Here is a 14,859-nt window from a genome sequence, read left to right as displayed (position 1 = left end):
TATATGATAAATTGTTGGAACAATGATACATTATCCTGAGTGAGCAAAGCATGTGAAAAACATCACACTCACCCCTATTAATCAAACTCTGGCTTGTACAAGTACCTTGATAATGGCAAAAGCAGTTTTATTTAGGATGAGGTTCTTCTCACTAAATTTAGCTAACTACAACTTGAATACAAATTCAAAGCTTTTCCTTACCAGAATGGAGAGTAACCTCTAGGGTGCAATTCAGGCAAGTCTAAGAGGCACATTTGAAGTAGGTGGGATGAATCATTATTTGGAGGTCAGCCCCTCCCTCTGACTACAGAGGGTATAAGCAGCTAACATATGTTACAGGACTAACTTGAACACTTTAAAAAAAAATATGTGAGAAATCCAGTCCAAAAAGGATGGGCTAACAAGCCAAAGGATGGGTGAATTGTGCATTGGATATTCTATTTCTCCCTAGTCATTGTAAACAGGGCATGGAACGGATTTCTCACTCTTAAATGACATAAAGCTGCACAGAGTAAATCCTACATAGGCAGTACAGTTAAAGACGTAACACAATACCTATCTTATCAAATGCAAAACATAATGAATTCCTTGTAAAGAGAGAATAACTAAGAGTTTTCAGTGTCAGTATATCTTACCTAATGTTTTAAAAAATATGTAGCTACGTTTATTTGTATTTGGAGAGAAAAGCAGTTTCAAACATTCCAGTTACTGATAAATTTACTGTCTACAACTTGCTCAAATGGTTGAAAAATTTGAGTTTTGAAAAATTGAAGAAGAACGTAAGTGAATGATAAATGAATCATACTATTAGTGCCTGAGCATGTAGACCCAGTGTAGAATTTCTTCCTTTATTACACAGAAGTACAGGATACTACTGAGTTTGAGGAGTATTTACAGCATGTGGCTATTGAGTACATGATAAGGTAACTGAGGCTACTGCCTGAAGGTCAGTCTCTCTTTCTGTAAAATGATGCTTTGCTTTGCAGAAACTGATTAGGTTACTGATCAGTGCATGGGTAGACTGCAAACTGAAATACTGCTAGCTGCAAACATTAAAAAATAATGGTAATAGCATTGAAAAATAGGAATATTTTTAAGCAAAGTATTGCTGAGTTTCTAGGACTGTTGTCATTTTCCACCCTGTAAGTACAAGGACTAAAACCAATTTTTTATTTTTGATGCAAGTTGAGAGTCTCACATAATAATAAAAAGAGATGCTGTTGAGGTATTAAGGTCTGAGTTGTGCAACTTAATAAAATGATGGAATATAATAACCTCTTTAAAACACATGCAAATCTGCATCAATGACACAAACTTCTATTCAAAATAAGATTATGAAGACAACAAAGCAAGCCTCAAGAAATTAGAATGTGCTATGGTTGCTTAAGGAAGTTTAAGAGGGCCTTTTCGAACATATACATTCTAATACTGTAATTCGTGGCTATTTGAACTTGTCTCATTCACAAACAGCATGGGGAGTGCCGATCTATAGGTGGCTATTGCCTGTGTGCACCATAGTAGGGCATATAGTCATTGGGGTACCACACCTCTCATGCCCTCGCTGATACCAATTGCGGAAGGGCAATTTGTGTTTCTCAGGCAGATGCCCTCGTTTGTATTTAAGCATAGTGATCTCTCTGTGAACAGCTAGTAGTCTGGCATTGGAAGTGCTGTCCCTGCTGGACACCTTCCGGGCTGCTGTGATCAGGAGAGCACGCACTCGCCCTCCCTGTGGTGGGAATACGCTGCAGCTCTGACACTTGCCTTGGGTACTTTGGCACAATTCCCAGGCACAAGCTGTTTCTTTGTTGTTTATCACAGAAATGTCACCTTTCAAACCAGCTATCAGAAGCGTGCAGGTCAGAGCTGACTCCCCAGTAGCTTAAATACTACCTCTCCCAAAATTTCATCCTTGGGGGATGCTGCCTGCCTGTGTATAAACTGTTAAATTGCTAAATCAAAGAAGGCTAGGGATTAAGCCAGGGAACAGTCTGGCTTACATTCACATTGTTTAGAGCTAGCTTCTTCTATAGGAGATTAGTCGTGTTTCTAGAGAGCTGGTTGGAGTGGTCCAAAGCAGTCAGGGACAGAGCTAACAGTTAAGCAGTGTGGATTATAAGGGATACTTAAGCTTGCTCCATTGCACTCTCTTATTTAACAAGATGGATTTAGCATGTGGCTTTGAGGCTTTAACAGTTTCACGATAGAAAAAAAAAAAAAAAAAAAAAAAAAAGGTAATTGTTGAACTGCGCGCTGCCTCTCCAAAAGTAACTCTTGCAATAGAAAGGATTTACTATTAAGCGTAAGTAAACAAAATTGTTTAGTGACCTCAGATATTTACCTTATGTTTCTTATTATATCATATATATCCTGTGTCATTTTTAAAATTTGTGTGTGAAATTGGCAATCTGTAAGTATATTCTCCCTTAATACATACACATTTGGTTGGACTGAATCATACCCTTCTGTCTAGTTAGTTCATCCAAACACAGCATTTCACAGCTGAAGTTTGAGAGAACACATTTTGTTACTAGTTGTCTAAGTTACTCATCGTTAGCAGAACAAATTAGTAATTCAACCCAACTATGAACTATTTTCTTATGCACATGTTGACCCCAAAATAGGAGAGAATCCACAGAGGTCATTACAATATACTACAGTGTAGACAGGATACCTGAACTCTTTGTAGGAAATGATATTAAATCTCATTCCACTTTGTCCATTTTTATAGTAGTTCCTTTGATTTGAGTTTCTGGACTTCTGCAAACACATTCCACAAATATTTTCAATGAGAAGAACCTAAAGAAGCAGGTGCTTGTTTTGTATTTCAAAGAGAATAGAGTATAGTCACTCTGGGAATACATATTTTCCCTGTCAAGCAGTCAGAATCTTTCATTTATGGTCAGAAAATCCTCTTGAGAATGCTTTATCCAGTCATATCTCACCCTCGTTTCTTTAGTCTTTTTGTTCATCTTTGGCATTCATGATGATACTCAGGTAGAACAGCAGCATTTCCCTTCAGATCCAATTACACTCATTTTCCTCAAGCAGAGAGACCTCTTTGGGACTTCTGCCTGTGATATCATTCTTTCACTCTCAATATACTCAGAAATTTTCTATGAATCTTTCAAATGCTAATTGCGGGTACAGAATAGTAAAGCAAGAGAAGCTGGATTCACGCAATACCAAATGATAACAAAATAGAAGTATGATTTTAAGCTTCATAGACAGACTCGGGGCAGGCTTGATTTCCAAAAATAATATAAAATTCTCAGTGGTTACAAGTGTGTAGTTAAAACTGAGATGTGCATTGGCTACATTAGGTTTATTTCACTACTTCAGGATCATAGTGATCAAAATTAAATTTAATTTCCTTGAAGTACCAGCAATAGTAACTTTCTCTTATATACATAGGTATGTATATATGAAAACAAGAGAGGTATATATCATAAACAAGGCTGAAAAGACTGTTCAGGCAAAAACTTTGAGAAGTGCCAGATTTATGATTCTCTGTGGCATTAATATAGAACTTGTATGAGCATAACCTAAACCATCTTTCATCACAAGATCATGTAATATTTTCCCAATGTAATCTATTTTGTTTTCTCTATCTAATTTCCTGGAGGACTGAAAAATAGAAGTGTAGGTTATAGTCTTGAAGTAAGGACTGCTTAAGTCTTCACTTCAGATGAACAGAAGTTCACTGACTTTTGTCTACAGTTTACTGACCTTTGTGACTTTCTTAAATAGCTGAAAACAGTATTATGTTGTCCTTCTTTAGTCAAACTATTCCAGAGGCTTAAAAAGTGCATGTAAGCTATAAAGGTTAAACATACTGACTACGGAAAGGTAGTGGTGACTCTTGGGGAATCTGGGTTCCATTCCAAACTCTGTCTATAAACAGGCCCAATCTTTACAGTTTATGCCTCCCATGTGGAATATACCTTATTTATTCCAATTCCAATGCAATAACCTTATTTATTCCATTCCCTCCAATCTGTTCCATTCTTGTCTTTATTCCATTGCCTCGGTGTCCCATTTATTTGCCTGGCTTCATGTCTTATCTTAGGCTTCTTATCCCAATCCTTCTTTCCTTGCACAGCCAGTTTCTGTCCCTCCTCCTGGTTCTCATCCAAGCTTTATTTTCTCTACTTTGGCTTCATGCCAACCTTCCTGCCCTTCTGTTGTACTTATCCCTTTCTCCCACTTGCTCACAGTCCCAATCTCCCTTGTTCAATCTCAGTGTTTTTTCTTCACAATGTCACATTCCTCTTTCATTTTCTTTTTCAGCTTAGTTTGTCTCTGCCTATATCCTGGCTCCTTGCCACATCTCTCTTCTTCCCTTTCACTTCATTTATTTGATGCTGTTTGTTCCAAAGTCCAGTGTTTTATTCATGCTCTGTTCTATTTTTTCCTCTCAACTCTTATTACCCTGCTGTTCATCTCATTCCTGCAACCTACTTTTTCTAATCTGTTCCACTTTGCTGACCGCAGGTGGCTATGGTCTCCTTTTCTCTGTGCTGAAACAGGGAAAATATCTTCCTTGTCTATACTGTATTAAGAAGAGAGATCTGTAATGAGTTTCAGACATAATTTCCTATTTGTAGAACAGTACTATGGATGAGATTAGCAATTGAAGAGAAAATGCTACTTAGCCCCTGAATGATACTGCTCTTATTTGTTTACATATGGAACTTTGGCTTCAAGGAAGACTCAGTCTTTCAAGGTGTACTATTTTGTAAGGAACAACAAATATACGGTATGATCTTCAAAACTGAAATCACAGAAACTCTAATAGTTTAATAATTGCCTTACTTAAAAATGTTGGGTGTTTCAGTCATAGGCTCTACTTTTTTTTTTTCTTCTCCCCAGTAGTTTAAGTAAGTGTAGTTCCCTAACCTGCACTTTTCTTAATATCCTTGATGCTTTGTTAAGTGCCAATTCTCACTTCATTCTATTAATTAAATACGTCTCCAGTGTTTTTCAGTGTAGTTTCTTACATAATCACTTACCTGATCTTATTTATTCCATCTGCTCAGTATATGGCTAGCCTGAAGTTACAGCAATTCCATAACAGAAGCTTATAATAATAATTGTAATAACAAAAACTGAAAGTACTTACCTGATTCATATTTTTTATTGCAGATCTTTTGAACATCCAAATCTTTTTCTGGCTAACAGAGCCACTGATACTGGTTAGACTAACATTTAGGCCTACAGTGGACTTAAGAGCAAAGGTGGGCTCTTTAATTTATCCATTATAATCTAAAAACTGCCTTGTAAGCATTTTGTGCCTATGATTTTTTTCGAGGTTTGAAACTTGAGAACAAAGAGACAACAAAAGGGATATTGTCAACCCACAGAATTCATTTTCTGCCTAATACGAAGTCATACAAACATGGGAGCTCACAATGGTTGAACAATATGTTTTCCCACACCCTGCTCCCCAAAGTGCTTCAGTTTTGGCTGATTTACCTTTTTGACAGATTTTTTTTTTTTTTTTATTGAATCATAAAAACTCACAGGCAACAGTCCTAGCAAAGTGCCTAGTAAAAATCACAGTGAGGTGAACATGCTCTTTTCCAGTTCAGTGAAGTATAGTTTAGCCTTATAAGCAATTGAAACCTGGTTCTGAGTGCAGTTAAAGTCCATCTTACTCAGTGGTGAAGACTGTTGTCAATAACGATCTAACCAACAGTTTTGCCTAAGGTTTTGTTGTGTTTAGTGAATAAAGGCTGTAGATATTAAAATAATTCCTGCAGATTTCATTTTTCCCCCCACAGCATTGTGAGATTTATGGTCCAAAATAATACTATTTTTGATCTAACGTTGTTGATCCACTGGTTTCCTATTATGTGGCTTTGTCCAGCTGTGGATGAGAGCATGCTAGGGACCACATGCACAGAAAATGGAATAGGAACCTACAAAGTGACAGTAGGTAAAAGGCAATTGCAGGAGGAAGGTGGGAAAGTCTTAGTCAAAGAGAACTGAAGGATAGATGCCAAGAAAGAAAAGTAAAGTTGTCTCCCAAAAAGTGTAAGAGCACAAATAAAATGATGGAAAAAAAACAAATTATTGAGACATGCAGGGAGTTAGGAGTCTTAGAGGGAACAAAGAGAAAGAGCATGGGGAAGCAAAAAAGGTGGGTGGGTGAACGAAAGGTTGATCATGAATCAGGTCACTAAGGGTAGTAGGAAATGTCCAACTTTGTAAAAGAAAAAGAGGAGTGGAGAGAAAGGTTGGTTTTGATAGAAGAAAAATGAGGGACTGAAGGAATTTGCTGCTGGGGGTGTATGCAAATTAGATGATGCATATTTATTGCTGTGCAAAGTAACACGTGAGCATATTTGCAAAAAACCTCCAGCTTTCTAAGTTTATAACTTGAGCAGTTATTTCTCCAATGGTAAATAAAAGGGAATAAATAATATCTCAAACAGTTGTACAGGGGCTTGGATAGTAATTCAAGAGGCCAAAGTTCAGCCAGAGCGAGCAGTTTAACCTCTGTGGGTGCTGGCACAAGCATTACTTTAGAAGAAAATATCTGCCTGGACAGGAAAAGAAGATAGACACTTTTCAGGAGCACTGATTCGGCTCTCCAGCTAATTCACTAGCCTTAAAAGTAACATGGCTATTGGGGATCATGGCAGACACCATCCCTGGGGGTGTTCAAGGAAAGGTTGGACGTGGTGCTTGGGGACATGGGATAGTGGGTGACATTGGTGGTAGGGGGATGGTTGGACCAGATGATCTTGGAGGTCTTTTCCAACCTGAATGATGCTATGCTGTGCTATGCTATGGCGTGAGAGCAGATCAGAGCTGCCTTTTCAGCCTTTGATGCATAGGAAGAGTCCTGAGGAACCTCTATCACTCCTTCATGCCCTATTTCCTACCCTGGAGTCACTTACCTGTGACTGTCACTGAAGTCACTTCCTGTGGCAACAGACCTCACAGTTATCCGCTGGACAAAATTTGTGCATATAAGCCTATGGTTTATGAAACTGAGCATTTGGCTGTCTTTGCTAATCTTTCATGTGTGGTAAAACTTAGCCCCTTTTTCTTTTGCAGAGGGAAATTTTGTTTGAAAACTTTGTAATATGCCTACTGTGGTTAATCTATGCTTTTTTCCCTTTGTAACTTTTATTGCACTTCATGTTTCATTACATTTAAAGAGCTGTTCAGCTCCAGTGGTCCCCTGTCCAGCCAATGTTTTCTCTGTTCATCTGTGCATATTTTTCTAGCTCCTTCAATCAGAAGTGTTGCTCCCATTAATGTGAATCACACTGCATTTTTTTGTAATATTTCCTTTGAGTACTAAAGTTCACTGCAGTAGGCAGGCTGCATTTTTCTTCACTTTCTACTTTAGAAAAAAAACATTTCTATTGGTGTAAGTGTAGTAGTCTGTTTGCACATCTGATCATGCAATCTGTCTTGTTTATCAAGCTCAGATTTTTCAAATGCACAAAAAAACTTTTTATTTATATATGACTTTGTAAAGCTGTAATTAATATAACCTTTCTTAATATATTTTCATTAAGATTTTCCTATGTCCACAGATATTCAAACTGTTAAAAGTTCACTAACTAGTTCATGGATATGAAATGGTCTTCTTTGGAAAAGCTGTAGGTGAACTGTTACATTACACAGTCACAGAATAGTTGAGGCGGAAAGGGACTTCTGGAGGTCATCTGGTCCAATCCCCTGATCAAGCAGGGTCACCTACAGCAGGGTGCCAGGACCATGTCCAGGCAGCTTTTGAAGGTCTCCAAGGAGGAGACCCTGCAGCCTCTTTGGGCAACCTGTGCCATTGCTCTGTCATTCACACAACGAGAAGGTATTTCCTGATGTTCAGAGGGAGCTTCCAGTGTTCCAGTTTGTGGCCATTGTCGCTTGTCCTGGCGTTGGGACAGTTTCCACTGGAAAGAGCCTGGCTCTGTCCTCTGTGCACCCTCCCCTCAGTTACTGATATACATTGATGAGATACCCTCCATGAGCCTTCTCTTCTCCAGGCTGAACAGTCCCAGCTTGCTCAACCTTGCCTCACAGAAGAGAGGCTCCAGTCCCAAATCATCCTTGTGGCCTTTCATTAGACTCTCTCCAGTAGCTCCATGTCTCTCATGCACTGAGGAGCCCAGAACTGTCTCCAGTACTCCAGATGTGGCTTCAGCAGTGCTGAGCAGAGGGGAGGGATCACCTTGACCTGCTGGCCACACTCCTCCTAAAGTAGCCCAGGAAGCTGTCATCCTTCTTAGTGGCGAGGGCACATTGCTGGCTCATGTTCAGCTTGGTCTCTACTAGGAACAGAAGATCCTTTTCTGCAGAGCAGCTTTCCAGCTGGGTGGGCCCCAGCATATGCTGGTGCCTGGGGTTGTTCTTCCCCAGTGGCAGAACTTGGCATTTCTGTTTGTTGAATTACATGATGTTCTATGAGCCCATTTCTTCAGCCTGTCAAGGTCCTTCTGGATGGCCACATGACCCTCTGGTCTGTCAGCCACCCCTCCCAATTTTGTGTCATCAGGAAACTTATTGAGGTTTCACTCCACCTCATCACCCAGCCCATTAATGAAGATGTTACACAGGACTGGATCCAGTATTTACCCCTGGGGTACACCATTAGTTACTGGCCTTCACCTAGACTTCTTGCCAGTGATCACCAGCCTCTGAGCCCATCCACTGAGCTAGCTTTCAATCCATTTAAATGGTGGAATGGCAGTGCCTTACATGTTCCTCTGGCAAACATCAAATCAGAATGGCCTGGGAACTGAGATTTACAATGTAGTCTTGTGGATGTTTTGAAGACATCCTTTCTAGTTGCAGCCTGGAAAAGTCATGGCAAAATGCATTTGAAAATATATTACTGAGGGGCAAAGTTACTGACTGATGTGAAGGTGGAACAGGAGTCTGAGAACTGAAAAGGTAAGGCACAGAGGTGTATGAAGGCCTTTGAAAATGAAGTCAAGCAGCTTATGGCTTGTGGGAAAAGAAGGAACCCACAGAGAATCTAAAAGGTATGACTTTCATATTAAAGTGGTAAGGAAGAAAATATTCCTTGCGACAGTATTCTCAACAGTCAGATGGTAAGATACACAGGAAGGGATGTCAAAGAGAGGTAGAAAAATTAAAATTTGTCCAGAACGCTGGGAGTATCTACATATATAGACAGAGTTGTATTTTAGTTGTAAAGAGAAAGTAACTAAGTGTTTGTTTTGTGAAGGAGAGTACTCAGAGCTAAGTTCTGAAAAGAACTGAGGGTGGAAGAGGTTTCCTGGTGTCCTGTCAAAAGGCACTGAATAAATATTTAGAGGTGTAAGAGGAAAATCAAGGCAAGTGACATTTTTTAAACAGATGTTTTAAATAATAGCTGTTACTAGTACTTCTCTGCACAGTGAATCATCCTCCCTTAATCGTTTTTTTCCCTCTACATAAATTGCCAAAGACAACACTGGAAAATAAGCATCAAAAAAGTATATTGATATTTTCTTTTTATCATCATTTATATTGATATTTTCTTTTTATCAAGGCCAACGGCATCCTGGCTTGTATCAGAAACAGTGTAGCCAGCAGGGCTAGGGAGGTGATCGTCCCCCTGTACTCAGCTCTGGTGAGGCCGCACCTCGAGTACTGTGTTCAGTTTTGGGCCCCTCGCTACAAGAAGGGCATCGAGGTGCTTGAGCGGGTGCAGAGAAGGGTGACGAAGCTGGTGAGGGGCCTGGAGAACAAGTCCTACGAGGAGCGGCTGAGGGAGCTGGGCTTGTTCAGCCTGGAGAAGAGGAGGCCCAGGGGTGACCTTATCGCTCTCTATAGGTACCTCAAGGGAGGCTGTAGCGAGGTGGGGGTTGGTCTGTTCTCCCACGTGTCTGGTGACAGGACGAGGGGGAATGGGCTTAAGTTGCGCCAGGGGAGTTTTAGGTTAGATGTTAGGAAGAACTTCTTTACCGAAAGGGTTGTTAGGCATTGGAACAGGCTGCCCAGGGAAGTGGTGGAGTCACCATCCCTGGAAGTCTTCAAAAGACGTTTAGATGTAGAGCTTAGGGATATGGTTTAGTGGGGACTGTTAGTGTTAGGTCAGAGGTTGGACTCGATGATCTTGAGGTCTCTTCCAACCTAGAAATTCTGTGATTCTGTGATCTACGGTATTTCATTAGATATTGCATTTTTTTTTTTTTTAATCATTTCTACTTTATTTGTAACTCTGCAACTGAAATACTTTTGGACAGTGGTATTTTGCTGTTATAATATATATATATATATTTATTGTCAGGCACAGTTCTGAAGTTATAGCACCTGGTTTTTAAAGTACTGCTTCAAAAAGATAAGGGAATAGGGTTAAAACTAACACAGACAGATCTGGATATCCAAGAGCACGTAACTGAATTTAACAGTGACCTGAATGCCTTAGTTGTGGTGGTGTGCATCAAGGATTTCCAGCCGGAGTTATTTCTTTGACAGCAGGAAGCATTGGCATCGCACCATGTAAGGGCCTTCATGTGGCATAAATCCAAAACTTTGGTAACCCAAAAAGCTGTTTGTTGTTACTAAACCAAAAGTGCATTAAAAAAAAACTCCTTTGATACAACCTCTACCACTTTTCATAATGGCTGTTAATGAGATTACGGAACTGCCACTGATTTAGTCAGTTTAATGACTAACCACATTCCATTTTTTTCATAATGAAAAAACACAGAGATATATGTGTTGAGGGTTCTTAGTTGAAACTTGGGCTAATTGGATTTGGAAATAAAGTTGTTATGGCTTCCTCCCTGCTTCCATGCTTTACTGAATCTTCTGCTATTACAGCCAGAATGGAAAGCCCACATTAGAAAGCCATGGAGTGCAAGATCGTTTTATTTTTATAGAAATTTATAACAATGTTTTTCTGCAATTAAAGGTTTGATTTTTTTCCCCTGCATTTAGCTGATTCTTCCTTATCATGGTCTTTCCTAGTAAATTGTCTACAAAATATTGAATCCACATGGAATTTAACATTTAAATTGCAATATTTTCCTTCCTTTTTAGCCGTTATGTTATTTATTTATCATTTATTTGGTTTTGTGCCAAATTGTTGCCTTACCTGCTGTCCAATCTACATCTCATTTTTTTTTAGCTCTCTTCTGCTCTAAAGTATCCTCTTTCCTGTGCACCATTTTCCCCTGGCCTTCTCTGTTGGTTACATTTACATTATACATTTTATTTTCCTTAGCAAAAAATTAATTTGCAAACAGTTCTCTCATTTAGTTGATCTCTGACTTTGCTTTCTAAATATATTTTTGCTTCTTGTGTAGTTTCTTACTTTTTTTCTCACCAACCAATTTATCAGGGTAGACATTACTGCAGTCTTTGATGGAGAAATAACCTTTGAGACTTCAGTGGAGTGATAGGAAAGCTTGCTAAAAACAGTTGCTTGCAGCATTTATGCAGGAATTGAAAAATATGTTTTAGACTTTTTCATTATATGATACTATACCCTACTCTACTATACTGTAATTGCTCCAATTACTAGTAGGTTAAATTGACTTGGTAAACATAAAATAAATGTGCCAATTTCTACTGCTGACAGAGAAGAGATTTACTTCCATGGTGGCTGTGAGTCATACCCCTTTCGCAGTGATGGTACACAGCTGGTGAATTAGTTAGGCATAAAGAAATATTTGTGATCCCAGTAATGACAGGTGGTGATGGAGGGTTAGTTTTTTTCCTTGCTGATTTGGATTTGTTTACACATTTAAGGATAGAGGGAGAGTTCAGGGTTGGACTTGTGCTGAGGATACGATGAAATTGTAATAGAACTGTATTTTACTCTGTCTCTGGTGATCTATATGAATGTGTAGTAGCTCCAGAAGGAGCTGCAGATGTTGCCTTTGGTTATTATATGATTTCACCTAGTGCAGGAAGGACCAAATACACTGAATGACAGTAGTACTGTTCCTGCCATGCTTCTGCCATTTCTGTTTTTCTGTTTTGCTTGTTTCAGACCCACCTTGTGAAGCTACTTTTGATGCACTGGGCAAATCCTAATCTTCTTAACTGCAATAATGAAAAACCTTCAGGTAGGTGAAAATCTATGTGTATTATGTGTGCCACTATACTGTGACACTTTTTTCCTTTTTACTAACTTAGTTATGAACGCATACACATATGTAAGTATACATATGCATATAGTTTATATATAGTGTGTAGTTATATACATATATATGTCTGTTTATAACTATAATATTTGTATATTGCTGAGAACTGCTAGTCACAGTCATGAAAGATGTCATATCATATAATAGCATTTTCTTCTACTTGTTGCATTCTCTGGTTATTTTTAGTTATGTTTCTTCCTTGTAAGTTTGTCAGTGCTTGGTGATAGCTGCCTTTATGCTTCCTTGGTGACTTCTTACTGAGTTTCCTTCTGTTTCTCAATTGATGATAACACATAGACTGGAATTCCTGTAGCTGCTAAATGAACACAAATTCACCATCCAAATTTCAAATGTAATACCTGTAGTTTCCCATAGAAGAAGGCACCTTCTTTGATCAGATAACAACAGGAGCTGAAGCATTAACTCTAAAGGAAGTAGAATTATAGACTGAATTAAGTTGGAAGGGACTTCATATCTTCAGGTCTAACCCAGGTATCAAGGCAGAGCTAATGTCAGTAATGCTAGATAGCAGTGGTGGAGAGAAGAAACATGTAGTTGTTCAACCTTCCAGGCCTAGGGTAAAATGAAAATGGAACCCAAGAATGTAGAAAATTGAATTATTTCTTTTTAGGAGAAGAAACTTCCTTTGCATAATAAATGAAGTTAAGTTATACTTCAAATAATGAGCTAGCTACAAGTATACTTACTCCTAGGGAACTTCACAACACTTAAATTCAGGAAAGCTGCTTCTGATTAGATACATGCCAGTTTGTATAAAAGGCTATGGTCTAAACCCAGATCACCTAACAATACAGCTAGCTAAACATTTTTAGTATGTGTTAATTAATATTAATATTAATACAGTTGAATTAACTGTATTTCTGGTCTGAAAACACAAACACACAAACACATCCAATTTCAGTGCTTTTGTATGTGCAAGACATAAATCCAGTTTGTAGAAATGTGAAAGATTCGAAAGCTATTTCAGTATATTTTCATTGAAGTACAGATTTGAGAATAGTTTTGTTGTTTTTACTGATGTCCTATGAATTATTGAATAAATACTTCATTTCACTACACAGACTAGTTTTGAGGTTTTGCAGATGACAACTTGATTTCATGCTTAATTTATTCACCTTTGTTTTTTCCAGCAATTTCAAGTATTATTTTATGATCAATATCTGAACAATTCTTTCCTTTTTAACGAAATACTTATCTAGCCAACTGCTTAATCTTAATCTGATCTGGAAAGCTGAATTGAAAGGAGCTTTTCTGTACTGTTTTCTTTGTCTGATATCTTGGTGTTCCAATGTCTTAGATATTGCAGCTTCTGAGTTTATTGAGGAAATGCTTTTGAAGGCTGAAATTGTTTGGGAAGAAAAAATGAAAGACCCTTTATCTGTTTCTACTTTATCTCAAGAAGAGCCTTATGAAGAGATCATCCATGATCTGCCTGCACTTTCCAATAAACTGTAAGTGTTTCTGTTAAGAGGGATGCACTGAGGCATGCACTCAGATAATCCTTTGAACTGTATTTATCAATCTTTCAATCCTGTCTGTGTGTCCATGGAGACAAACCCATCTAGACATGATCCTGGTCATCCTGTTGTAGGTGTCCCTGCTTGAGTAGAGAGGTTGGACAAAATCACCTCTACAGGTCCCTTCCAACCTCAACTGTTCTGTGATTCTATGTGATTTGATGGATCAAGTAACTGTTTAATTTTGGAACTTTACTGAATCATTTTGTTTGCTTGTATCTCTCATCTCTTTTTATCAACCTTAATTCTATAAACCTTAATTCAACCTTAATTCTATGAGTAATGAAATATGCTAGCATTTGCCAGTAAAATGATTGGGCATTCCTTTAGCAGAATTATTAGGTGTTAATAATGTAGATCCAAACATCCTTTTATTAAGGTAGATGGAAACAGCGTAGTAAAACTACCAATGCCTATGAAACAGCGTAGTAAAACTACCAATGCCTATGAAAGAAATATGGATGAGTCCTGATTAAAAAACAAACAAACAAAAAACACAAAAACAAAACAAACAAACAAACAAAAACAAACAATAAAACACAACGTACTATTATGGATAAAATGATATGGCTCCAAGTAGTCACAGATTTATAGTTAGGTTTGTACTGTTTAAAATACAAGAGGAATTTTAGTAGAATTATGCAGTGTATTGAATCAAAGAGACAACTTGTGTCTTAAATTGTAATTTTTGATCTTTTAATATTTTCATGTGAATCTTAAGAGGAAACTCTCATGTGAAAAAAGGTATAAAATGGGTTAGAAGCATCAAGAGTAGTTTTGTGGTAGTGCAAGATGTTGATTTCTCAAATTCTAATTTCCATATACTATGATTGATCAGAATTTTAAAAGGTACAGATAATTCCTTTATATATTAGGCAGTTGCCATATAGCTGCTGTATGGTTGAAGCATGTTTGTTGTACAAGATTTTGAAATATAGACATTGTGGTTTTTTTTTGGTACTGGAGAGTATGTGGGGAAAAATAATTAAAGCCTCTCAAATTATATATGTAGAGAGACAAAGAGAATATATTTGCTTGCATTTTGTAACAATTATAATTTATAGTCTGCAGAGCATATTGCAACGCATTAAAATCTGGATGTAGTAAGCAATTATGAAATGTTTAATCTGCTAAATTTAGAATTCTATGGGCTATACTTACATATACTAAAGACTGCATATTTCATGTATAGAAAACCC

General features: G+C 37.9%; 1 protein-coding gene across 6 annotated transcripts in view; it reads left to right on the top strand.

Moving 5' to 3' along the window:
* Positions 1–14,859, top strand: part of MYO16 (myosin XVI) — a 376,631-nt gene that overhangs the window by 167,858 nt on the left and 193,914 nt on the right. For all 6 annotated transcript variants that reach the window (XM_084526026.1, XM_084526029.1, XM_084526030.1 and 3 more), the window contains exons 8-9: positions 11,969–12,044; positions 13,441–13,594. In XM_084526026.1, coding sequence (XP_084382152.1) covers positions 11,969–12,044; positions 13,441–13,594 — 230 coding nt within the window. The remainder of the gene's footprint in view (positions 1–11,968; positions 12,045–13,440; positions 13,595–14,859) is intronic.

This window comes from Aythya ferina (assembly GCF_964211825.1).
Source record: "Aythya ferina genome assembly, chromosome: 1".
NCBI lineage: Eukaryota > Metazoa > Chordata > Aves > Anseriformes > Anatidae > Aythya > Aythya ferina.
This window is presented reverse-complemented; position numbering and strand designations above follow the sequence as displayed.